Source organism: Oncorhynchus mykiss, chromosome 9 (genome assembly GCF_013265735.2).
Source record: "Oncorhynchus mykiss isolate Arlee chromosome 9, USDA_OmykA_1.1, whole genome shotgun sequence".
In the NCBI taxonomy this organism is placed as follows: Eukaryota; Metazoa; Chordata; class Actinopteri; order Salmoniformes; family Salmonidae; genus Oncorhynchus; species Oncorhynchus mykiss.
The window spans coordinates 18,780,065-18,806,791 of NC_048573.1; the positions used below are offsets into that span (position 1 = coordinate 18,780,065).

Genomic DNA, 26,727 nt, shown 5'->3' on the forward strand with positions numbered 1-26,727 from the left:
TGAGGGTCATTATGTAATGCCATGTAACTCTTCACAGTATGTATTGCGATATGAAAATCTACACTTCATATTGGCATAGTGTGAATGCTTTCTAGACAGTACGTATTTTTAGACAGGTAGCCTATACAGTAAGCGTGGACACATTATTCCATAAGATTTTGTGAGTCTTAAATCTGAAATATATTGTACAACTAACTCTCTTTAGCCAGTGTGGGTGATTTTTTTTAGGTAGGGGCAGTATAGAGAGTAAATCAGTGAGTAATAAAACAGGGCCCGGTTGGAGTATTAAGTCATTTATTTAGAGATTGGAGGTCAGCCATGAAGTGTTTGTGAGTGTGAGCTACGGTTAATTTAATAACTATAATTCCATCAAACCCTACATCAGTCTTACTGTTACTGTGAGCGCTTTGTAAGGGAAACAGGGGAGATACAGAAGGTGGGAGAGAGGGGGGGGGGGGAGAGAGAAATAGACGAATGGAGGGAGATCTGGAATGTACAGTACAGGATTTATAAATTGTTCACTTTTCTTTCAAGGCAGATTATTTATTAATTCCCGCAGCACGGTGGAATTGTGGAGTGATTGACATCATTGTAATTGCGCATCAATCTACAGCACAAGCATCTACCCGACTGCACAGAATATTGAATAGGAAAAATTAGTGGTTTTTGTGTGTGTGTGCGTGCATGTTTATGTACGTGTTTGAGCATGTATGTTTGAGGTCTGGAATGACCCCTACAGTATTTACTGTAGCCCATAACAGAATGACAGGCCTTCTCCCTATGGAGAGAGCAGAGATACCCCATAACAGAATGACAGGTCTTCTCCCTATGGAGAGAGTAGAGATACCCCATAACAGAATGACAGGTCTTCTCCCTATGGAGAGAGCAGAGATACCCCATAACAGAATGACAGGTCTTCTCCCTATGGAGAGAGTAGAGATACCCCATAACAGAATGACAGGTCTTCTCCCTATGGAGAGAGCAGAGATACCCCATAACAGAATGACAGAATGACAGGTCTTCTCCCTATGGAGAGAGCAGAGATACCCCATAACAGAATGACAGGCCTTCTCCCTATGGAGAGAGCAGAGATACCCCATAACAGAATGACAGGCCTTCTCCCTATGGAGAGAGTAGAGATACCCCATAACAGAATGACAGGCCTTCTCCCTATGGAGAGAGCAGAGATACCCCATAACAGAATGACAGGTCTTCTCCCTATGGAGAGAGCAGAGATACCCCATAACAGAATGACAGGCCTTCTCCCCATGGAGAGAGCAGAGATACACCATAACAGAATGACAGAATGACAGGTCTTCTCCCTATGGAGAGAGCAGAGATACCCCTCATACACAACACAACACAGCCCAGGCTGCTAGGGTTCTGAGTGGCTGAGAGACCTGCTGAGTATTCTCTGTCTCGGTCACGCTATAGCTTACACTCTACTCTCTCTCTTTCTCTCCCTTTCTCCCGCTCACTCTCCCTGTCTCTGTCTCTGCTTCTCATCCTCCTGAAATCTCCCATCAGGACCCCCACTGGTTCCCTGACCTCTCCTATATAAAACAAGTGTCTGTCTGTACATGTGCTTATGCATGCCTGTCCATTTGTGTGTGTGTGTGTGTGTGTGTGTGTAATTATGCACCCTACTGCGGCGTATGCTAAGGAGGCCAGTCAGAAAAGGACCAAATCAGCAGCAAATGGAGATAAATAATTAAGGAGGAAATGGTCAGATTCATATTAGTTCTACAGAGACAGCCTGAGTCCCAAATGGCACCCTATTCCCTATGGGTCCGGGTCAAAAGAAGTGCACTATATGGGGAATAGGGTGCCCTTTTGGATGCACAGAGTGTCTGGAGTCTTCTGCTGGACCTGTGCCCACAGGCAGTTCTTACTGGGCTTCCCCTGCCCTCCTCTCTACATTTAGCTAAGAAGCCAAACACACACACACACACACACGCAAACGCATAAACTCTCTCAAAGTACATTTGACCGTTGGAAGTTGTTAAAGGACACTGGGATGGGAGGCCTCCCTCTCCTCCCCTTCCTCCTTCCTCTATTTCGCTGCTCTCTTTTCCTCCCTCACGCTGACAATTAGGCAGAGAGGCTGCTGTTGGCAGAGGCCCCTGGGCATTTGGCCCCTGGGCATTTGGCCCCTGGCCAGGCGTATTACACACTGCGGCTGCACCGCCCTGCCAGTTAATTGCTAATTTTACCATTGCCGTCCTGTCGGATCGATCCCTGCGGCCCCCAGCCTTCAGCCGCACAGTCTCTAGCCCCAAACCCCCAGCCTTCAGCTACCCGCACAGTCTCTAGCCCCCAACTCCAGGCCTTCAGCTACCCGCACAGTCTCTAGCCCACAACTCCCGGCCTTCAGCTACCCATACAGTCTCTAGCCCCAAACCCCCTGCCTTCAGCTACCCGCACAGTCTCTAGCCCCAAACCCCCAGCCTTCAGCTACCCGCACAGTCTCTAGCCCCAAACCCCCAGCCTTCAGCTACCCGCACAGTCTCTAGCCCCCAACGCCCAGCCTTCATCTACCCACACAGTCTCTAGCACACACAGTCTCTATCAACATAGAAAAACAAACATAGACTGCCCACCCCAACTCACGCCCTGACCATACTAAAACAAAGACAAAACAAAGGAACTAAGCTCAGAACGTGACAGTAGCCCCCCCCCCCCCCTTCAAGGTGCGGACTCCGGCTGCAAAACCTGAACCTATAAGGGTGGGCGTCTGTCCGCAGTGGCGACTCTGGCGCGGGACGTGGACCCCACTTCACCATAGTTTTTGTCCGCCTCCTCAACCACCCCCGTGGCCTCTTATGAGCGGCGACCCTCGCCGCCGACCTCGGACTGGGGACCCACACCACGGGTCCCGAATGGCCGGGAGATTCCGGCAGCACCGGACAGGCGGGAGACTCCGGCAGCGCCGGACAGGCGGGAGACTCCGGCAGCGCCGGGCAGGAGGAAGGCTCTGGCAGCGCTGGAGTGAAGGGCGATTCTGGCATCGCCGGCGTGACAGGCATCTTTGGCAGCTCCTGGCTGACTGACGGCTCTGGCAGCTCCTGGCTGACTGACGGCTCTGGCAGCTCCTGGCTGACTGACGGCTCTGTCAACTCCTGGCTGACTGACGGCTCTGGCAACTCCTGGCTGACTGACGGCTCTGGCAACTCCTGGCTGACTGATGGCTCTGGCAGCTCCTGGCTGACTGACGGTTCTCGCAGCTCCTGGCTGACTGACGGCTCTGGCAGCTCCTGGCTGACTGACGGCTCTGGCAGCACCTGGCTGACTGACGGCTCAGGACACACTGGCGGCTCTGGCTGCTCAGGACAGACTGCCGGCTCTGGCGGATCAGGACAGACTGGGTGCTCTGGCCGCTCAGGACAGATTGGCGGCTCTGGCAGCTCAGGACAGACGGGAGACTCTGGCAGCTCAGGACAGACGGGAGACTCTGGCAGCTCAGGACAGACGGGAGACTCTGGCAGCTCAGGACAGACGGGAGACTGGCAGCTCAGGACAGACGGGAGACTCTGGCAGCTCAGGACAGATGGGAGACTCTGGCAGCTCAGGACAGATGGGAGACTCTGGCAGCTCAGGACAGACGGGAGACTGTAGGGAGAAGACAGAGAGACAACCTGGTGTGGGGGGCTGCCACCGGAGGGCTGGTAAGTGGAGGTAGTACCGGACAGACCGGACCGTGAAGGTGCACTGGAGCTCTTGAGCACCGGCTTCATGGCACCTGGCTCGATGCCCACTCTAGCCCGGATGATACGAGGTGCTGCAATGTACTGCACCGGGCTATGCACACGCACCGGGGACACCGTGCGCTCCACCGCATAACACGGTGCCTGCCCGGTCCCTCTCTCTCTCCGGTAAACACAGAAAGTTGGCGCAGGTCTCCTATCTGACTTCGCCACAGTCCCCATGTGCCTCCCCCAATAAGTTTTTGGGGCTGCCTCTCGGGCTTCCAGCTGCGCCGCCGTGCTGCCTCCTCATAGGCTTTCGCTCATAGGCTCCTCATCGGCTTTCCCTGCCTCCAGCTCAGCCTTGGGGCGGCAATATTCTCCAGCCTGTGTCCATGGTCCCTTGCCGTCCAGAATCTCCTCCGACGTCCATGAGTCCTGCGATCGCTGCTGCTGCCCGTTACCACGCTGCTTGGTCCTTTTGTGGTGGGTGTTTCTGTAAGGGATCTCGTCCTCCTCTTCTGAGGAGGAGAAGCGAGAAGGATTGGAGGACCAAAACGCAGCGTCGTAAGTGTCCATAATTTAATTAAGCAAAAATGAACACTGAACAAAAACAATAAGCAACAAACGAACAGTCCCGTAATGGGAATGACAAACACTAAACAGGAAATATACTAAAAAGAAACCCACGTGGAAAAAGGCTACCTAAGTATGATTCTCAATCAGAGACAACTAACGACACCTGCCTCTGATTGAGAACCATACTAGGCCGAATACAAAAACCAACATAGAAAAACAAACATAGACTGCCCACCCCAACTTACGCCTTGACCATACTAAAACAAAGACAAAACAAAGGAACTAAGGTCAGAACGTGACACCTTAACCAACAATACTGTTTTTTTTAAGTCAGAAAATATTTGCTAGAAAATAATAAAAAATAATAAAAACAATAATGAGACTATATGCAGGGGGTACCGGCACTGAGTCAATCTGCGAAGGTACAGGTTAGTAAATGTATGTAATATGTTCATGTAGGTAGGGGTCAAGTGACTATAAATAGATAAAAAGCAGCGAGTAGCAGCAGTGTAAAAAAGGGTGTCAATACAAATAGTCTGGGTATCCATTTGATTAACTGTTTAGCAGTCTAATTGCTTGGGGGTAGAAGCTGATATGGAGGCTTTTGGACCTAGACTTGGCACTCCGGTTCTGCTTAACCCACGGTAGCAGAGAGAACAGTCTATGACTAGGATGGCTGGAGTCTTTTTTAGGGCCTTCCTCTGACACTGCCTAGTATATAGGTCCTGATGTCAGGAAGCTTGGCCTCAGTGATGTACTAGATCGTACAAACTACCCTCTGTAGCGCATGCAGTCGTATGCTGAGCAGTTGCCATACCAAGCGGTGACGCAACCAGTCAGGATTCTCTTGATGGTGCAGCTGTAGAACTTTTTGAGGATCTGCGGACCCATGCCAAATATTTTATTATCCTGAGGGGGAATAGGAGTTGTTGTGCCCCGTCGATGTGAATGGGGGCGTGCTCGGCCTCCCTTTACCTGGAGTCCACAATCAGCTCTTTTGTCTTGCTCACGTTGAGGGAGAGGTTATTGTCTCTGACCTCCACCCTGTAGGCTGTCTCATCATTGTTGGTGATCAGGCCTACCACCGTTGTGTTGTAGGCAAATGTAAGGACGTTGCTGGAGTCGTGCATTGCCATGCAGTCGTGGGCGAACAAGGAGTACAGGAGGGGACTAAGCACAATCCCCTGAGGGGCCCCCGTGTTGAGGATCAGCATGGAAGATGTGTTGTTGCCTACCCTTATCACCAGGGGGCGACCCGTCAGGAAGTCCAGGATCCAGTTGCAGAGGGAGGTGTTTAGTCCCAGAGTCCTTAGCTTAGTGATGAGCTTTGAGGGCACTGTCTGTGCTGGTTCAAAACAGTTAACCCAAAATAAGCTGTCAGTGTTATTAAAAGTCTAATTGAAATATGTTCTCAGAATATTATTTAATTACCTTCAAGTAATGTATAATTTATTTTCTCAGAACATTACTAACACCTCCCAGGAAAAGTATCAGGGAACCATGGTAAAACGTTCTCAGAACCGGCAACTTCTGTTTTCAGAATGTTAAAAAAAACGTTCCGTTTTACTGGTTATTTAGGGCTTCATTCCCTAAAGAAATAAAGGTTAAATAAAAAAAATCATTATAATAATTCCCAGAGCCAATGGGAAACCAAAAACTGATGTTCCCCCAAGGAAACAAATGTGCTAGCTGGGCCTCAATTGCACTGTGTGTCAGTAGTATCCCTACACCTAGGCAAAGAGGAAGGAAGGAAGGAAGGAAGGAAGGAAGGAAGGAATGAATGAATGAATGAATGAATGAATGAATGAAAGGAAGGTGAAGAGCAGAGGAACAGACAGCAGAGGAACAGATGGGAAGACAGGGAATAGGGAGAGAGAGGAGGGATGAGAGATGAGAGAAAGAGGAGATCAAGGGAGGAGGGACTGTGATGCCAAATGAGCAGCTGGCGATCCACTGATGGCCATTCAATCACTGTGTCTCCCCCCTCTGGTGGGAGGTCAGAGAGGCTGGCTATTACTCTCCCTCTCTCTTTCAGAGAGTTATGTAATAGGGGTAATAAGGGAAAGGGGGGGGTGGGGGGGGGGGGGGAATCCAGATTTTGGACACCTCTTCTCTGACCAGCTGGACTGACCAGTGGGTTGACATTGTGACATGGCTGTGTGTGTGAGAGAGCTCGACCTCCACTTGAGATACATGAAGGAGGGAGGAGAAAGGGGGAAATGGAGAGGGGGAAGATAGGGGGAGGAGGATGCCTTAATACTGTAGCAATACTGTAGCAATAGAGGAGGGACTCTCACAACCTACAGAGATAGGAGGGAGAAACAGGCCGGAAAATGAAACAGAGAGATGGAGAGAGAAAAATAAACTGAGACAGAGAGAAACAGAAGAAAGAGAGACAAGGAGTGTAAGAGGTTGTGAGAATAGTTTATTGAGAGGCAGAGAAAAAAAACGGAGACTGAAAAACAGCGATCCAGAGAGTAGCAGAGGAAGATGAAAAACAAGAAAGTGAGAGATTGGGGTTAGAAGGGTGGTGAAGCGGTATCAATGGATTTGGCCTGCTTTGAAAATCTCAATCCGTCTGGACAGGGGCGGAGGAGAAATTGACTTTTGTGTGGACATCCCATCGGAAAGCCATAAGGACCAGTCAGCTTGATTCCCTGCACTTTTATCCCCTCCAATTACTGCTTCTGAAAATCGTTATTCATCTCTTCCAGTTCAGTGATTGGTCTGGTCTGACATCCTCCCTAGAGTAACTCGATCACACACATGCATGCAAGCACACGTGCACACACGCCCACACAGACACGCACGCACGCACGCACGCACGCACGCACGCACGCACGCACGCACGCACGCACGCACGCACGCACACACACACACACACACACACACACACACACACACACACACACACACACACACACACACACACACACACACACACACACACACACACACACACACACACACAGGGAAACTCTCTCAAAGTAGTGCAGTTGTTAACAGCTATCTTTATTCATCAGACAGACAAGACAAGGAAAACCTCTGAAAGGAAAAGCATCAAAACTTTGTGCACAAAGATAGCAGCACTCAAGGAAAGGAAAGGAAAGGCATGCGATATATTGAAAGCATTGAAATGCACTTCTTATGCTGCAGTCGGATGAAGGGAGCGGGTGACAGAGAGATACAGAAAGACAGAGAGAGAGACAGAGACAGATAAATAGAGAGAGAGAGAGAGAGAGAGACATAGAGACTAAGAGAGACAGAGAGAGAGAGGGGGAGACAGTGAGAGAGAGAGAGAGAGAGAGAGAGAGAGAGAAACAGACAGAGAGAGAGAGAGACAGAGCGAGACAGAGGGAGACAGAGAGACAGAGAGCGACAGAGAGAAACCGACAGAGACCGAGAGACAGAGAGCAACAGACAGAGACAGAGTCACAGTCAGAGAGAGTCAGTGAGAGACAGAGGGTGTGTGAGCATGAGACAGGGTGAGGAATAGGGAAGTGAGATCAAGGGACAGTGTGAGAGAAGGAGAAAGAGAGAGCGAAAGACAGAGTCAGGGAGACAGAGGGCAGCAAGAGAGAAAGAAAGAAGTAAGGAAGAGAAGGGGTGCTGAGAAATAAGGATGTAGGATAAGACAGAGGTAAATGAGTGTAGGTGTTTCACAGGAGGCAGAAAGAGAGAGAGAAGAGAATAAACCAAGAAGGAGAGAACTAGAAAGAGGTGAAACAACACTGAAGGAATAGAGTAGGTTAAATACAGAAAGTGAGAGAGAGGGAGAGAGTGTAGATGGACTCTGAACTTTCCAAGCAGTTCAAATGCAGTCAACTTAGTGAATGTAAACTTCTGATCACCAGGAATTGTGATACAGTGAATTATAAGTGAAATAATCTGCTTGTAAACAATTTTGGAAAAATTACTTGTGTCATCCACAAAGTAGATATAGAAAAATTGATAAAATAATACAAAATAAAGAGGAATAGAGCGTATAGGCAGACGTTAGATGACTGGTGGTCTCTACATTATTTGACCTCTTGTGACCCCTATCCTCTTCCTCTTGATCTGTTGCTCTGTTTGGTAGATTGATGATGTCTGAGTAATCCCTTAAAGTAGCGTCATCATGGCGATGAGAGATGAGTGACAGACAGATAGGGCTTATGCACATCAGAAGAGCATGACACAGTAATTCAATCATAAAGAGCACCCTGTTCCCTATAGAGTCCACTACTTTTGACCAGGGCCCCTAGGAAATAGGGTGCCATTTGGGATACATGCTATATGAAACTCACTGCTATAGGAATAGGAGAATGAGTATCATAGGCACTTCAAAAGTAGTCAATCTCACATCACTCAAGTAATCCGTAAATCCTGATATTAATTGATTCCTGAGTGTCAAACGTAGTGAACTACATGAGGGACTAGGGTGTCATTTGAGACACAGCCACCCCCCTCTCTACAACCTCTCCTAACAAATAGGAAGTAGAGAACAAGCTATACTTCCTGTAGTCCATCTACTTGGACTACAAATAGATGGACTACAAGTAGATGGACTACATCTACCACCTGGCTTTGTATTGAACTTTCTACATGACAGCTAATCCTGTTCTCACTGCAAGGCTCAATGCAGAACAACATCACAGCAACAAGACAACTGATGCCATCTCCACACCTTCCCTCTATTGCCCTTCCTCCCTCTCCTCCACGCCTACTCTCTATCCCTCCTGTCATCCGTCCATCCCTTCTGCTTATCAACAAGCCCGCTGATGCCCTCTCGTCTCCTCCATCCCTCTCTCCCTGGTAGTTTTTCTTCTCGTTTATTTATTGTGTAGATGATCTCAAGCTCTCAAATTGACTTGCTGGGATTGATTCAGGAAAGCCACCTATCTATCTTCTCACTCTCGCTTACCCTCCGTCTCTCTCTTTATATCTCTCTCTCCCTCCCTCTGTCTCTCACTCAAACAACTTTAATTAATTGAGCAGTCTCCCCAGAGCCCCGGCAAGCATCTTGAGAAAGAAAGAGAGGAGAGCGAAAAAAGCGAAGAGGAAAGGAAACAGAGAAACGGCAGGCTGACCTATTATCTACAGAGAGTGGTATAACCTAGACGATAAGAGAGACACCGTTGATGAAGCGAGAAAGAAGGACAAACTCTCACTCACTATGCCATGGAGGGGATGCAGGGGTGGGGGGACGGACTGACGCACTCCTCTCTTTGATGCCTGGAAGAACGGAACAGAACATAGCGAGGAGATGGGAGAGAGAGAGAGAGAGAGAGTAGTAGGAAAGTAGGAGATACTGGAGAGTAGGTGAAGAGATGGAGAGAGGACGTGAGCAAATGAATGGTGGGAGAAATGATTAATGATTAAAGAGATTGGAGAAAAGAGAGGGGAGGGGAGACAGAAAGAGAAATACAGGTCAGTGCAGGGTCTTGATGAGAGAGAAAGGGAAAGAGAGAGAGAGGATTGTGTGTTCTGCCTGTCGCAGTGGCCAGGGTTATGGAGAGGAAGGGGCTATTACATATTCAATGTGTGTGTGTGCGATAGAGAGGGTGCTCTTCTATTTGTCATCTTCTCCGTGGTCTTCGGTGACACCATGTTCATTTGCGAAATGGCCTAGTTGAGATTCAGGGGTCGATAGAACAAATAAAAGCCTGGCCTGGAGATAGAGAGATGGAGAGAGGCGGCGGGGGCAGCCATGGCTGCCCTCTTTCACCACCCATCCCCTCATCACTCTCTTCCTTTCAGCGAGAAAACTGTATTAGACGAAAGTGGTCAGGGGTTGATAATTGCGCTTGGATTGTTGTTTTTTTTTATACTGGCTGCCAAGGCTGTGAGTAACTGGTGAAAGAAGTCGGGCACAGGAGAGCTGAGATGCGTGGACAAGGTATTTAATTCAAGAAAAACACCAGTATAAACACAATACTCTGGTGCTGGAAAAATACCGGTACCACGAAATAAACGGGCGTAAATAACAAAACCTGGCAACAATATACCAGCCGTCAGATACAGCCTTACAATAAAACAAACACGCACACAAACATGGGGGAAACCAGAGGGTCAAATAATGAACATGTACTGTGGGAATTGAAACCAGGTGTGTAAAAAACAAAGACAAAACAAATGGAAAATTAAAAGTGGTTCGGTGATGGCTAGAAGGCCAGGGACCGACTCTGGCGGAAGTCGTGACACTGGCTATTGAGTGGCTTATTTAAAGCTACTATTCCTAGCTTGTTTCTTGGGACCTTTTAGAACCTTTAAGGGCAGTGAGTGAGGGCTTTGTTTCTCTCGACAGCAGTCGCCTTAATGCTTTCAGGCATCAGTTTAAAATCTGCATGGCTCCCGCAGTGTTGTGAAGCCGAGGGGCATTTTGTCAATATCGCTCACGTTAACCTGTTACTTGGTATATCCCCCCACATAGAGGGTACACTGGGCTCACGTTCAAGACACGCTGATGATGAGAGAGGACATACTGTACACTACCAGTCAAAAGTTTGGACACACCTACTCATTCAAGGGTTTTCTTTATTTGTACTATTTTCTACATTGTAGAATAATAGCGAAGACATCAAAACTATGAAATAGCGCATACAGAATCATGTAGTAACCAAAAAAGTGTCAAAAAAATGAAAATATATTTAATATAGCAATCCTTTTCCTTGATGACAGCTTTGCACACTCTTGGCATTCTCTCAACCAGCTTCACCTGGAATGCTTTTCCAACAGTCTTGAAGGGGTTCCCACATTTTCTGAGCACTTGTTGGCTGCTATTCCTTCACTCTGCAGTCCAACTCATTCCAAGCCATCTCAATTGTGTTGAGGTTGGGTGATTGTGGAAGCCAGGTCATCTGATGCAGCACTCCATCACTCTCCTTCTTGGTCAAATAGCCCTTACACAGCCTGGAGTGTGTTGGGTCATTGTCCTGTTGAAAAACAGAACAGGGCAAATTTGGACTCATCAGACCAAAGGACAGATTTCCACTGGTCTAATGTCCATTCCCTGTGTTTCTTGGACCAAGCAAGTCTCTTCTTCTTATTGGTGTCCTTTAGTAGTTGTTAGTTTGCAGCAATTTGACCAGGAAGGCCTGATTCACCCAGTCTACTCTGAACAGTTGATGTTCAGATGTATCTGTTACTTGAACTCTGTAAAGCATTTATTTAGGCTGCAATCTGAGGTGCAGTTAACTCTAATAAATGTAGTGAAATGTTCCACATTGACTGAACTTCAAGCCTTAAAGTAATGATGGACTGTCATTTCTCTTTGCTTAATTGAGCTGTTCTTGCCATAACACGGTCTTTTACCAAATAGGGCTATCTTCCCCCTGACAACACAACTGATTGGCTTAAACGCATTAAGAAGGAAAGAAATTCCACAGATTAACTTTTAACAAGACACACCAGTTAATTGAAATGCATTCCAGCCAACCTCATGAAGCTGGTTGAGAGAATGCCAAGAGTGTGCAAAGCTGTCATCAAGGCAAATGTTTGTTACTTTGAAGAATCTCAAATATAAAATATCTTTGTTTATTACTTTTTTGGTTACTACATGATTCCATATATTCTATAATGTAGAAAATAGTAAAAATAAAGAAAAACCCTTGAATGAGTAGGGGTGTCCAAACTTTTGACTGATACTGTAGAGACATACAATGCTTTTTAGACAGAGCCAGGTTTGATGTGTTTTTATGGAAAAATCCAAGGTTCAGAATAGAGGAGATGCACTGAACTGCCATCAAGGGATACTTGGGGATTGTGGCAATGAAGCCCTTTATCTTCTTTCCCAGAGCCAGATGAACTCGTGGATACCATTTTATATCTCTGCCTGCAGTTTGAAGGAAGCTTGCTATCTAGCATTAGCGCAGTGACTGGAAGTCTATGGTAACAGCATCTACGGTCACAGCTGCTGTTACCGTCAGTGCCCAAATTGTAAATGAGGAGGGGCCGGAACAACAAATGAGCACAAGAAGGGGGTGACCTGGGGTGCTCTGAGGTAACGGGAATGCACGAAGAAGAAAACAATCTGCTTTATAACAAAGCTGTGCATATCATTGTATTTGCGGCGTTGCATAGAGCATTTAGAGTAGAGGCGCTCACAGAAGATGCACAAACTTATTTTGTACTTGGGTCCAGGAAGAATTTGGTATTTTCTAAACACGTTTTATGCGATTCTACCTAATTGTATATGACTGGAAGCTTTCGCAGACCACCGCACAAATGATCGAACTGACAGGCTACTTTGACATTGACAAATGAAGAATCTGAGTGTCACACCCTGACCATAGTTTGCTTTGTATGTTTCTATGTTTTGTTTGGTCAGGGTGTGATCTGAGTGGGCATTCTATGTTACATGTCTAGTTTGTCTATTTCTATGTTTGGCCTGATATGGTTCTCAATCAGAGGCAGGTGTTAGTCATTGTCTCTGATTGGGAACCATATTTAGGTAGCCTGTTTGGTGTTGGGTTTTATGGGTGATTGTTCCTGTCGCTGTGTTTGCACCAGATAGGGCTGTTTTGGTTTTTCACATTTCTTGTTTTGTTAGTCTATTCCTGTATAGTTTCTTTATTAAAGAACCATGAATAATCACCACGCTGCGTTTTGGTCCGCCTCCCCTTCACCGCAAGAAAACCGTTACACTGAGATCATTAACCTCCTCGTCTTGAATCCATCAATACCCTTGATGTGTGGAGACATATATTGTACAATACGAGGAGTTCCTAGAAAAGCTTTCCAGTTTCACTGACTCACCCAATGATGCGCAGCTCACTCGCGGGTGATGGCCGACACTCTCGTGCTAAAAGCCTCTCTCTTGTTTCACTTTGTCAAACATTGTTTTCTCAATAGGCCTATTTGGAAGTTGATAAAACATATTTTGGTGGCCTACAATCAGATTAGAGTTTTCTCTTTTCAGCAGGAGCCATTTGCTTTCCAAAGTGTTTTTCCATGATAGTATTTGGAATATTGCGAAAGGCTTGTTGCATGCTGTTCACTGGCAGATATGCCAAGCGTTCCTGGGCTCTATGCTTTGTTATTGGTCGACATGAACACAATCCACAGCTAAGCAATTTTTTTTAATTAAGCTATTGATCCTCTGTGGCAAAATGATTGGCCTACTCCTGGAGTAGTATTCTGCATTATTTAACCTATTGTTTATTATTTAATAACAGACGGCAGTAATTCTATAACTTTGGCAAATTTATTTCAAGTAATCAGAGGTGCTGCAGCTCCTCCAGCACACTTCCCGCGGCTATGATTCCATAAGGGAACAAATGATGAACTGCAAAGCTGGCAAGATAAGAGTTGCAAGCTCATGTCTAGTAGAGAAAATGATACAGGCTATAATGTTGCACAAACCAAAAGCCCAGGCTGGCACAACACTAATGAAATCTTAGAATATTAGGCACCGGCTGAAAATCAACGTTTTCAAATTACATATTTTAGGTGCAGGAAAATGAATGAGGCGGCATCTGGAATTATACTTTTTTTCATTGTCAACTGTGATTTTTTTTTCTCATGAAGAGGTACCGTATCCGGACAAATAGGTTCCGGAACGAAACCGTCCAGAACAGAGAGGTGCCAGATCCTGCCAAAATCCCAGAAGTATCCCTTTACAAAGAGAAAAAAGAAAGTGGGAAAGGAGAAAGGAGAAAGAACGCGGGTTTACAGTGTTGTTAAAGATGAATTCTGCAGGTTTCACTCCGTAATGAATTCCATAGGCTTAAAGCCTTCTGTTCTCTCTCTCTCCTTCTTTCGTACTCTTTCTTATCTTGCTCTCTCATCTCTCACTCTCTTTATCTCTCTCACTCACCTTTCCCCTCTCTCTCAGTTTCTCTCTCACTCTTTCTGTCTTTTGCCCCTTCTCTCTCTTTCTCAGACTTTCCTTTTCCCCCTCTCTCTTTATCTTTCCCTCTTTCTTTCTCTCTTCTCTCCTCCCCCCCCCCCCCCTCTCTCTCTCTCTCTCTCTCTCACACACTTTCCTTTCCCCCTCTCCCTTTATCTCTCTCTTCCTGGTCACTCTGACCCGCAGGTGGAACAGAGAGGCTTTGTTGTTCTTAAACTTCTGACTATCTTCCTCTCTTTCTTTTTTCACTGACGGATGGAGGTAGGAATGAAACGAGAGGAGGCTGTAATTGTGTTTTTCAAACACTGAGAATGTTTTTAGAAAGCAACAACATGTGCAGACTGCTCTAACACGTCTCTATCTCCTTCCTTCACTCTGCCCCTCCCCCTCTATATTTCCCTCCCTTGTGTCTGTTTTGCAGTGCAGTTCAACTTGATTCCTGTGGGACTGAGGATAGTAGCCATCCAGAGCACTAAGACAGGGCTCTACATTGGGATGAACAGCGATGGATACCTCTACACCTCAGTATGGCAACCCCTTATTAATTAAGTTATGACACTATCAACACCACTTATACCATAGTAATAACATCTGTACACGTCAGTATGGCAACCTCTGATTAATTAAGTTATGACAGTTACAGAAACCTGAATAATAGTCTACATAGTCTTGATTTTTCAAATGACTGCCTCGCCTGGTTCACCAACTACTTCTCAGATAGAGTTCAGTGTGTCAAATCGGAGGGCCTGTTGTCCGGACCTCAGGCGGTCTCTATGGGGGTACCACAGGGATCAATTCTCGGGCAGACTGTTTTCTCTGTATTTATCAATGATGTCGCTCTTGTTGCGGGCGATTCTCTGATCCACCTCTACGCAGACGACACCATTCTGTATACATCGGGCCCTTCGTTGGACACTGTTAACTAACCTCCAGATGAGCTTCAATGCCATACAACCCTCCTTCCGTGGCCTCCAACTGCTTTTAAATGCTAGTAAAACTAAATGCATTCTCTTCAACCGATTGCTGCCCGCACCCGCCCGCCTGACTAGCATCACTACTCTGGACGGTTCTGACTTAGAATATGTGGACAACTACAAATACCTAGGTGTCTGGTTAGACTGTAAACTCTCCTTCTAGACTCACATTAAGCATCTCCAATCCAAAATGAAATCTAGAATTGGCTTTCTATTTCGCAACAAAGCCTCCTTCACTCATGCTGCCAAACATACCCTCGTAAAACTGACTATCCTACCGATCCTTGATTTCGGCGATGTCATTTACAAAATAGCCTCCAACACTCTACTCAGCAAACTGGATGTAGTCTATCACAGTGCCATCCGTTTCGTCACAAAGTTCCATATACTACCCACCACTGCGACCTGTATGCGCTCGTTGGCTGGCCCTCACTACATACTCGTCACCAAACCCACTGGCTCCAGGTCATCTACAAGTCTTTGCTAGGTAAAGCCCTGCCTTATCTCAGCTTATTGGTCACCATAGCAACACCCTGCCGTAGCACACGCTCCAGCTGGTATATTTCACTGGTCATCCCCAAAGCCAAATTCCTTTGGCTGCCTTTTCTTCCAGTTCTCTGCTGCCAATGACTGGAATGAATTGCAAAAATAACTGAAGCTGAAAACATATATCTCCCTCTCTAACTTTAGGCATTAGCTGTCAGAGCAGCTAACCAATTACTGTACCTGTTCACAGCCAATCTGTAAATAGAACACCCAACTATCTCATCCCCATATTGTTATTTATCATCTTGTTCTTTTGCACCCCAATATCTCTACCTGCACATCATCATCTGCACATCTATCACCCCAGTGTTAATGCGAAATTGAATTATTTTGCCTCTATGGCCTATTTATTGCCTTACCTCCCTAATCTTCTACATTTGCACACACTGTACATAGATGTTTCTATTGTGTTATTGACTGTACGTTCGTTTATGTGTAACTCTCTGTTGTTGTTTTTGTTGCACTGCTTTGCTTTATCTTGGACAGGTCGCAGTTGCAAATGAGAACTTGTTCTCAACTGGCCTACCTGGTTAAATAAAGGTGAAATAAAAAAAATCATTAAAAAATAGTAGGCAGGAAGTACCTGAATGTTCAACGTTGGTTTGACCAATCGGAATCTATGCTTCAAGATTGTTTTGATCACACGGACTGGGATGTGTTCCGGGTTGCCTTTGAAAATAGTATCGACGTATACACTGATGGCACAGCCATCTAAGGCACTGCTTCACAGCATTGTTCGGATAAGGGGAGAGTTTGGCCGGCCAGGATGTCCTTGTCCCGCTGCACTCTAGTGACTTGTGGCAGGCTGGATGCATGTATCCTGACTTTGGTCAGCAGTTGTTTCCTCTGACACATTGGCATGGGTGTCTTCCGGGTTAAGCGAGCAGTGTGTTAAGAAGCTTTGCGGCTTGGCAGGATCGTGTTTCAGAGAACTAATTCGACATTCTTTCGACATTCGACATTCGCCTCTCCCGAGTCTGTACGGGGGATGCAGTGATTATCGTTGTCTCTGATTGGGGATCATATTTAGGCAGCCATTTCCCCTTTGTGCTTTGTGGGATCTTGTCTAGGTATAGTTGCCTGTCAGCACTTCATTGAGCTTCACGTTTCGTTTAACACTTTGTTTTTCTTTGAGTTTCTTTTCCTAATAAAGAGGATGGAAATATACCACGATGCGTCTTGGTCCACTCCTTATAACGATTGTAACAATTGCAGCATTCATGCAAAACTGAAAGTGTGAATCACCTCATTTAACCACGGCAAGGTGGCTGGGAACATGGACATGCACAATCAGACCAGCTATAAGGGAATCAAAGGTGCAAAACGACAATACAGGGACAAAGTCGTCTCAGACAAAAGACGTATGTGACAGGGACTCCAGACAATCACGGATTATAAAGGGAAAGTCAGCCACGTCTCGGACACTGACACCTCTCTCTCGGACAAGCTAAACATCTTCGCCCACTTCGAATAAAACACTGAGCCGCAAAAACACAAGCCACTGCTTCTAACGAGGACAGTGAGATCTCGTTCTCTGTGGCCGAGGTGATTAAGACGTTTAAGCGTGTTAACCCTCACAGGGCTGTCGGCCCAGACAACATCCCAACCCATGTCCTCAGAGCATGTGCAGACCAGCTGGCTGGAGTGTTTACGGACATATTGAATCTCGCCCTATCCACCATTGTTCCTGTACCCAAGAAAGCGAAGATAACTGAACTAAATCGCCCCTAAGCACTCACGTCTGTCATCATGAAGTGCTTTGAGAGGCTAGTTATTTTAAGGATCATATAACCTCCACCCTACCCGACACCCTAGACCAACTACAATTGCATACCTCCCCAACAGATCCATGGATGATGCAAACACAATCGCACTGCACACTGAAATACCTGTAAAAATGCTGTTGATCGATTACAGCTCAGCTTTCAACACCATAGTGCCCTCCAAGCACTAATCTCTGGGCCCTAGGTCTGAATCCCTCCCTGTGTCCTGGACTTCCTGACGGGCTGACCCCAAGTGGTGAAGGTAGAAAACAACACCTCCGCCACGCTGATCCTCAACACGGAGGTCCTTAAAGGGTGCGTGCTCAGCCTCCTGCTGTACTCCCTATTCACCCATTACTGCATGGCCACGCACATCTCCAACTCAATCATCAAGTTTGCTGATGACACAACAGTGATAAGCCTGATTACCAACAATGACGAGACAGTCCTGAGGGAGGAGGTGAGGGCCCTGGCGGAGTGGTTCCAGGACATAACCTCTCCATCAACGACAACAAAACTAAGGAGCGGATCATGGACTTCAGGAGACAACAGAGAGAGAACGCCCCAATCCACATCAACTGCTCAACCAAATTTGGCTTGGCTGTCCTCGGCTTAGCTGCCAGCGATTACAGCCTTGAGTGTTCTTGGGTATGACTCTACAAGCTTGGCACAACTCTATTTGTGGAGTTTCTCCCATTCTCTGCAGATCCTCTCAAGCTCTGTCGGGTTGGATGGGGAGCGTTGCTGCACAGATATCGTCGCACACAGCCACTCCTCCTCCTCTAGGAAGAGTCTTGGCGGTTCCAGACTTCTTCCATTTAAGATTGATGGAAGCCACGGTGTTCTTGGGAACCTTCAGTGCTGCAGACATTTTTTGTTACCCTTCCCCATATCTGTGCCTCGACACAATCCTGTCCCAGAGCTCTAAGGACAATTCCTTCAACCTCAATCAATCTTGCATGCTTTCTCAAACAGCTGTAACTGAATATGCATTTGTAAATCAAGTCCTTTCTTGAGTTGGGCTCTGGGATGTAACAACCGTTGAGCTTATGGTTGATTGTGGGGGAAAGGGTTTGTTTGTTTATATGTGTGTGTGTGTGTGTGTGTGTGTGTCCGTCCCACATCTACTGCTAGGGGGTAAGGATGTTAGGGAACATATCGGATGAATCACAATAATTGTTAGCTTGACAAAAATGTAATGCAATGGCAATCCTGGTTATAGGTAACAATCCTTTGCATGAACTGTTGACATTATTACTCGTATTAATTGCTAATGATGGAAAAAAAGACATGTAAGAGTTTTGAATATGCACTACTGTTCAAAAGTTTGCGGACACTTAGAAAGGTCCTTATTTTTTAAAGAAAAACTCATTTTTTGTCTATTAAAATAACATCAAATTGATCAGAAATACAGTGTAGACATTGTTAATGTTGTAAATGAGTATTGTAGCTGGAAACAACAGATTTTTTATGGAATATCTACATAGGCGTACAGAGAACCAAAATCAGCAACCATCACTCCTGTGTTCCAATGGCACGTTGTGTTAGCTAATACAAGTGTATCATTTTAAAAGGCTAACTGATCATTAGAAAACCTTTTTGCAATGATGTTAGCACAGCCGAATACTGTTGGATTAAAGAAGATATAAAACTGGCCTTCTTTAGACTAGTTGAGTATCTGGAGCATTAGCATTTGTGCGTTCGATTACAGGCTCAAAATGGCTAGAAACAAAGAACGTTCTTTTGAAACTCGTCAGTCATTTCTTGTTCTGAGAAATGAAGGCTATTCCATGTGAGAAATTGCCAAGAAACTGAAGATCTCGTACAATGCTTTGTACTACTCTACTCACAGAACAGCGCAAACTGTCTCTAACCAGAATAGAAAGAGGAGTGGGAGGCCCCGGTGCACAATTGAGCAAGAGGACAAGTACATTGGAGTGTCTAGTTTGAGAAACAGACGCCTCACAAGTCCTCAACTGGCAGCTCATTAAATAGTACCTGCAAAACACCAGTCTCAACGTCAACAGTGAGGAGTCAACTCCGGGATACTGGCCTTCTAGGCAGAGTTGGAACGAAAAAGACATATCTCAGACTGGCCAATAAAAACAAAAGATTAGGATGGGCAAAGGAACACAGACAGAGGAACTCAGCCTAAAAGGCCAGCATCACCCTGATTTAACTTATTTGGGACTGGGTGGCAGTATTGAGTAGCTTGGATGAATAATGTGCCCAGAGTAAACTGCCTGCTACTCAGGCCCAAAAGCTAGAATATGCATATAATTAGTGGAAATGGATAGAAAACACTCTGAAGTTTGTAAAACAGATTGAGTTCTGTTATACTCATAGACATCATTCATATGGCAGGCAAAAACCTGATACAAAATCCAACCAGGAAGTACAAAATCGGAGTTTTGAGGTTTTTTGCCTATCCAATATACAGTGTTGATGGGGTCATATTGCACTTCCTAAGGCTTCCACTAGATGTCAACAGTCTTTAGAACCTTGTTTCAGGCTTCTACTACGAAGGGGGAGCGAATAAGAGCTGTTTGACTAAGAGGTCTGGCAGAATGCCATGAGCTAAGTCAGGTGCGTGGCCATGAGAGCGAGCTGCATTCCTTATAATTTCTAAAGACAAAGGAATTGTCCGGTTGAAACATTATTGAAGATTTATGATAAAAACATCCTAAAGATGGATTCTATACATCGTTTGACATGTTTCTACAAACTGTAATGTAACTTGTTTGACTTTTCGTCTGAACTAATTGCTCACACATTGTGCATTTGGATTACTGGGCTAAACGAGCGAACAAAAGGGAGGTATTTGGACATAAATGATGGACTTTATCGAACAAAACAAACATATATTGTGGAACTGGGATTCCTGGGAGTGCATTCCGTTGAAGATCATCAAAGATAAGTGAATATTTATAACGCTATTTCTAAGTTTTGTGACTCCTCTCCTCAGTTGGAAAATAGCTGTATGTTTTTCTGTGGCTTGGCGCTGACCTAATATAATCGCAGGGTGTGCTTTCGCCGTAAAGCCTTTTTGAAATCTGACACAGCGGTTGCATTAAAAAGAAGTTTATCTTTAAAATGGTGTATAATACTTGTATGTTTGAGGAATTTTAATTATGAGATTTCTGTTGTTTTGAATTTGTCACCCTGCAATTTCACTGGCTGTTGGCGAGGTGGGAGGCTAGCGTCCCACATATCCCAGAGAGGTTTAACTTGTTAGTCATATCCCAATCTATTTGCTTATGATCTTGCCCGCACCTAGCAAACAGTTATTTAAATGATATGAGAACAAAAATATGATTTTTTTTTGGGGGGGGGGGGGGGGGAACTGCAAGCCAGACAAAATTAAACGGCCGTATTTATAAAATGAATATGAATTCAGAGGGCAGAAATGATTAAATATTAAAGCATTAGACCTCTCACTAATGGGTTTAGTCATACAAAAGTTATACTAACAAATTAATAAGAATGCCTCACCCAATGTTCAAGAATGGCCTTTTTCCCTTTATTCAGATTACAAAATCACACTCCCAAATAATCTCCCAAATATCGCTCTTTTTAAAACAATCAATAGAAAGTTGATTGCAATTTCAATTTCATCCACCAGAAAAAACTAAAACAAATAATACAACAAATATTGTGGTTAAACTGAAATATAATAAAATATTTTACAAAATGTTTAAAAAAGGTATAATCGTTGTAAATGATGTCGTAAATGGGGCTGGTGGAGTAATGTCACATATGCAGCTAACAAAAATATATAGAAATGTCTGCCCTACCCAGAATTACAACCAATTAATTGCACTAAACTAATTGCAGTATTACTGCAAAAATAGAAGAGGAAAGTGGAAGGGGGAAAAGTATGGAACTTGTCTGTCGACCCTGCATTAAAGACAATAATTGGTTAAACAAAATTGTGATAAATAAAAAGTATACCAGTTTCATTTAAGTACCAAAAAATGTACAGCTGTGCCATGTAGATTGCAAAATAGTTGGGAAGAGTGTTACATTCGTCGTTTGAATGAGGAGACCAAGGTGCAGTGTGGTAGGCAAACATCTTACTTTTATTGAAATGAACACTGAAAAACAAAAAACAAAATTAATGTAAAGTTCTGCAGACTACACAGCAACTATACAAAATCAAGATCCCACAAACTAAGGTGGGAAAAAGGCTGCCTAACTATGATCCCCAAACAGCGATCTGATTGGGAAACATACCAGGCCAACATAGAAAATACAACACAGATTGCCCACCCTAGTCACACCCTGACCTGTCCAAATAGAGAGTAAAAAGGCTCTCTAAGGTCAGGGCGTGACAAAGAGATTCACATGGTTTATGAACAGATACGCAAAACAACACCAGATTCAAAACTTTGAATTTTTCAATTTAAATTATTATCCAAAATTCTTGCAACCAATATAATGCTATATATATGGGGAATACAATCTTCCCTGCACTGCAGATTTTGCTGTGTAGAGACATTTTCATTAGATCATTTGTTTTTGGTATAATTTGTTTTGGTTCATAAGTAGCTTGTTTTTGGTCACAGGTGCAGGAATTGCTGAATAATTGCAACATTTACCTGGAGCTAACTCTGCAGATAGCACTTGTCAGGACTCTCGCTCCTGGGTGAGTATCAAAGATAGCCCTCCTCTCTCCCACCAGAGAGGAAGAGGGGGAGTGGAGCCGGTTCTATGACTCTAAAATGACCGGTTGTAAACTTTCTCTCTCTGGACATGCAGTATGGAGAAGTCAAAATCCTTGTGTATAGAGAATCTAACGCCAAAACTCCAACATCCTAAAGTGGATAATGAAAAAATATTTCCAACATAAATAATGTGGGAAATGGTTGATGGGGATCCAAACACTAAATCCTGTCAAACATTTATTGTTTTGTGATATCATTAAGGACGGTACAACTAAATATCTGTAACTCTACAAATGTTTACGTCCCAGTTTTCAGAAATACATCTAAATGTTGTAAAACATATGATTACATATGAAACTATTTGATGAAAGGGTATTTTAGCCTTCTAAATTAGATAATTGTTTTTCATAGAAACTTTGCTAAGTCAGTAACCATACCCACGTGAGCACAGACATTGTGGCAATGTGATGGAACCGCCCTCCAAGGCGAGTGCATTAAAGGACTCGCTGAAGAATTAAAATATTAGATCAGAAAGCGTGGCGCTTTGGCTACACATTGAAATGGTTGCAATTTAAATACAGACCAGTGTGACTGGCAGCGTGAGCTGAATGTCACAAAATGGTAACCCCTCTGAAACTCAACAGAGAAGAAGAAGACTAGACTAAGATATGCACCACCTGCAGCTCTGCATATCACGTAGTGTAGGAAACTTGACCATGTATAATGTATTTCTGTGTGATTATTTAGTTAGTTTGCAAATAAATAATTAAGACAATTTGTGTATCGCTGAATCATCATTTAGACTAGGGTTCGTGCAGATTTGAAGTCATCGACGTTCAGAATGAGACTGATACGAGGTAAAAATGATTAATGGATGACTGGTATGATAACGATATATTCTGATGTATTCTTGAGTTAATTCGGGAAATGGTAACTCTTTAAACAAACTTTATCCGTGGTGCCCCAAGTTTACTAATGAGTTAATTTTTACATGATTAATTGAATCACGTAATTATTAAACATTGTTCATTGATTTGATAAAATAACCGTCATCATTTTAATGATAGTCACGTCAATAGTCACGTTTTGGTGATCCAAAAAGTCATAGTCAATCGATCAAAAATATCATAATACTTTTAGCTAAAAAATGTTTTTAACTTACAATCTGTAGAAATTATGAGAATAGAAAGGTTCAGAACTTTTGTGAAACATCAACAGCACAGTTAGAAATAGAAAATAGAAATTCAATATGGATGGTGTTAAGAGATGGATGGGAGGGGTTGAAAGGAGCTGAAGGTTGGGAATAATGACAACAAATAACAACAAGATAACTACTGTAAATCATAATGTGTCCATAAAATGTATTTTGGTTCAGAACTTTTGTGAAAGAAATAGAGGGGAGAGGTTGAGGTTAGAGGAAGGACGGGAGTAAAAACAAACACAATATAACTATCGTAAAATAGACTCTGCCCGTAAAATGTATATAATATGTATAATCTGGAAGTAGAAGCCTAAGCGTTGTCGTTCACTAGTTTACTCCAATTAGGGGAAGGGTGGTAGGATTAGAACACAATTAAATATATATTTTTTTAAAATTGTACATACAGTACATTGTAGAATATAGTAAAGACAGACAAACTATGAAATAACACATATGGAATCATGTAGTAACCAAAAGAGTGTTAAACAAATCAAAATATATTTTATGTATGAGATTCTTCAAAGTAGCCACCCTTTGCCTTGATGACAGCTTTGCACACATTGGCATTCTTTTGACAAGCTTCATGAGGTAGTCACCTGGAATGCATTTCAATGAATCTGTATGCCTTGTTAAAAGTTAAGAAAAAGTTAAGTACAGGAAGAATGGTGGACATCTTGAAGCATGTGGGGAGAGCAGACTGGGATAAGGAGTGTCGTGTCTTTACTATCATTAACTGAAGACATAGTTGTTTTCAAAGATTCTCTGTAGCAATACGTGATTATACTGATTAATCATGTAACTTTAATTACTAGGAAGTCGGGGCATCAAGGAAAAATATTCGGATTACAAAGCTATTATTTCCTAAAATAACTTTTCAGATATTTTATCTGATCAATTAGTCTTCGAATTAATGAATTATTTACTTCACGTTAGTCTCATTCCAAACGTCGTAAATTGTTGGTTATCTGCACGAACCCAGTCTTCACTATGAGTAATCCATACATCGATTGTCTGAAGTAATTTATTTATTACTAACTAAGTAATTCACAGAAATGCATAAACAAACAAACAATCAAGGTAAATGTGGTTACATGAAATGAGAATGTGCCCTAGTGGGCTAAACCGGCATGTCGGCTTGTTAGACAAAAGGGGAAGTGGGGGTTGACTAAGAAGTCACTACAAAGTGATAATTATAACAATTGAAATGTTAATCCTTTGCACATGAACGCTCACTCATTCGAGAACAATTGCAATCAATATATATATTTACATTCAGCAAGTTCATTTATTTTGTAGAATTGTCCGCCTCTCTCCCTATCTCTCTTTGTCTTGGTTATATTGGATATTTCAGGGTGACATTCATTCGTTTCGTTATAGAATGGATGTTTCGGCGGTTGTCGTTCTTCGCGTTCAATGATACTGAATTCCTAGCTGCAGACTAGTAATTAATATCAAAGACTTGTTCTTATTCTGTTGGTATTGATAGTTTAACCATGTGGTATGGTTAAAAGATTCAGCAAGGGTCTACAACCTTTGTACTTTCCTAATGGAGAAAAACATGGTCTGCAACCTTTAGCCATCTCGTAAATGAGGTAAGGTCGGTTCTGCTGATCAAAAACCCGAGTGGGGGTTTTATTCGGAAGTCAGAAAAGGGCTGTCCCAGGATGCCTGACCCTAACTGGGCTCAGGGGCAGTCCTCTAATTTAGTAAACTCAAATCCCCTTTTTGAGTTTTCCTTCATTAAACAGTCCAAACTCATATTACACAATTTTACAAACAGTATCATACTCACTCATTCATCTTATACAACAATTAAGTGTAAACCTCATATCTGAGGATATTATATAAACAGCGTTATGGTAATGTGGCCACACTGTCTCCCATAAGCTTCCCCAAGTTGTGACAAACGGACCAGTTCGTTGCTGGATTCTTCACCGATCTTTTATACTTTCTCCGGAACATGAAATTTGTTCGTACCTCAAGTTCTGTGAGGTGGAAGGAATTGCTTTGTTCTCTATGACAATTTACTCTGAGGAGATCCTCAGGAATTTACGACGTCTCTCTGACCACGTAGTTGAAGGAGGCAAGGGGGAGGCAGGGAGTGGGGCTTGCTATACCCAAAGAGGCCAACGTCATGACAGGAGCGATTGAATATGTTTGTAAACACTCCAGTCAGTTGGTCTGCACATGCTCTGAGGTTGCGGCTATGGATGCTGTCTGGGCCGACAACCTTGCGAGGGTTAAAACGCTTAAATGTCTCGCTCATGTCGGCCACGGAGAAGGAGAACCCACAGTCCTTGGTAGCTGGCCACATCAATTGCACTGTGTTATCCTCAAAGCAGGTGAAAAGGTTGTTTAGCTTATCTGGAAGCAAGACATTGGTGTCCGCGACGTGGCTGGTTTTCTCTTTGTAGTCTGTGATTGTCTGTAGACCCTGCTACGTACTTCTCGTGTCTGAGCCGTTGAATTGTCTCTGTACTGATGTTTTGCTTGTTTGCTTGCCTCACAGAGTGAATAATTACCCTGTTTGTATTCGGCCATATTTCCAGTCACCTTGTCATAGTTTAATGTGGTGGTTCGCTCTTTCAGTTTTGCGTGAATGCTGACATCTTTCCACAGTTTCTGATTTGGGTAGGTTTTCATAGTCACAAGGGTACATATCCTATACATTTCCTGATAAACTCAGTCATCGTATTTATGTATTCGTCGATATTATTCTCAGAGGCTACCCGGAACATATCCCTACTTCCTGTTTGAGTTCCTGCCTATAGGAAGGGAGGAGCAAAACAGAGTCATGATCAAATTTGCCCAAGGGAGGGCTGGGGAGGGCCTTGTAGGCATTTCGAAAAGCTGAGTAACAGAAGTCCAAAGTTCCTCAGAGCGAGTGCTACAGTCAATGTGTTGGTAGAACTTTGGTAGCATTTTCCTCAGATTAGCTTTGTTAAAATCCCCAGCTACAATAAATGTGTCCTCAGGATATGTGGATATGGATATGTGGTCCAGTGTAGTTCTTCATTGGCCGACGTTGTTTTGGCTTGAGGGGAAAATACAAGGCTGTGACTATAACTCAAGAGAAGTCTCTTGGGAAGTAATACGGTTGGCATTTGATTGTGAGGTATTCTAGGTCAGGTGAACAAAAGGACTTGAGTTTCTGTATGTTATCACAATCACACCATGAGTAGTTAATCATGAAACATACACCCCGCTGTCCTTCTTCCTGGAGAGAGATTTATTCCTGTCTGCGCGATGAACTGAGAACCCAACTGGCTGTATAGACAGTATATCCCAAGAGAGCCATGTTTCTGTGAAACAGGGTATGTCACAATCCCTGATATGTTTCTCGAAGGAGATGCTCACCCTGAGCTCGTCAACTTTATTATCCAGAGACTGAACAGTAGCAAGTAATAATATACTTGGAAGCGGTGGGTGGTGTGCGTGCCTCCTGAGTCGGACCTGGAATCAGCCTCTCAAATCAGTTCAATTGCCCT

General features: G+C 44.0%; 1 protein-coding gene across 1 annotated transcript in view; it reads left to right on the forward strand.

The window, feature by feature from the left end:
* LOC110531665 (fibroblast growth factor 11-like) overlaps positions 1–26,727 on the forward strand; it is a 115,118-nt gene that overhangs the window by 61,700 nt on the left and 26,691 nt on the right. Inside the window, exon 4 of the mRNA XM_021614984.2 lies at positions 14,513–14,616. Coding sequence (XP_021470659.2) covers positions 14,513–14,616 — 104 coding nt within the window. The remainder of the gene's footprint in view (positions 1–14,512; positions 14,617–26,727) is intronic.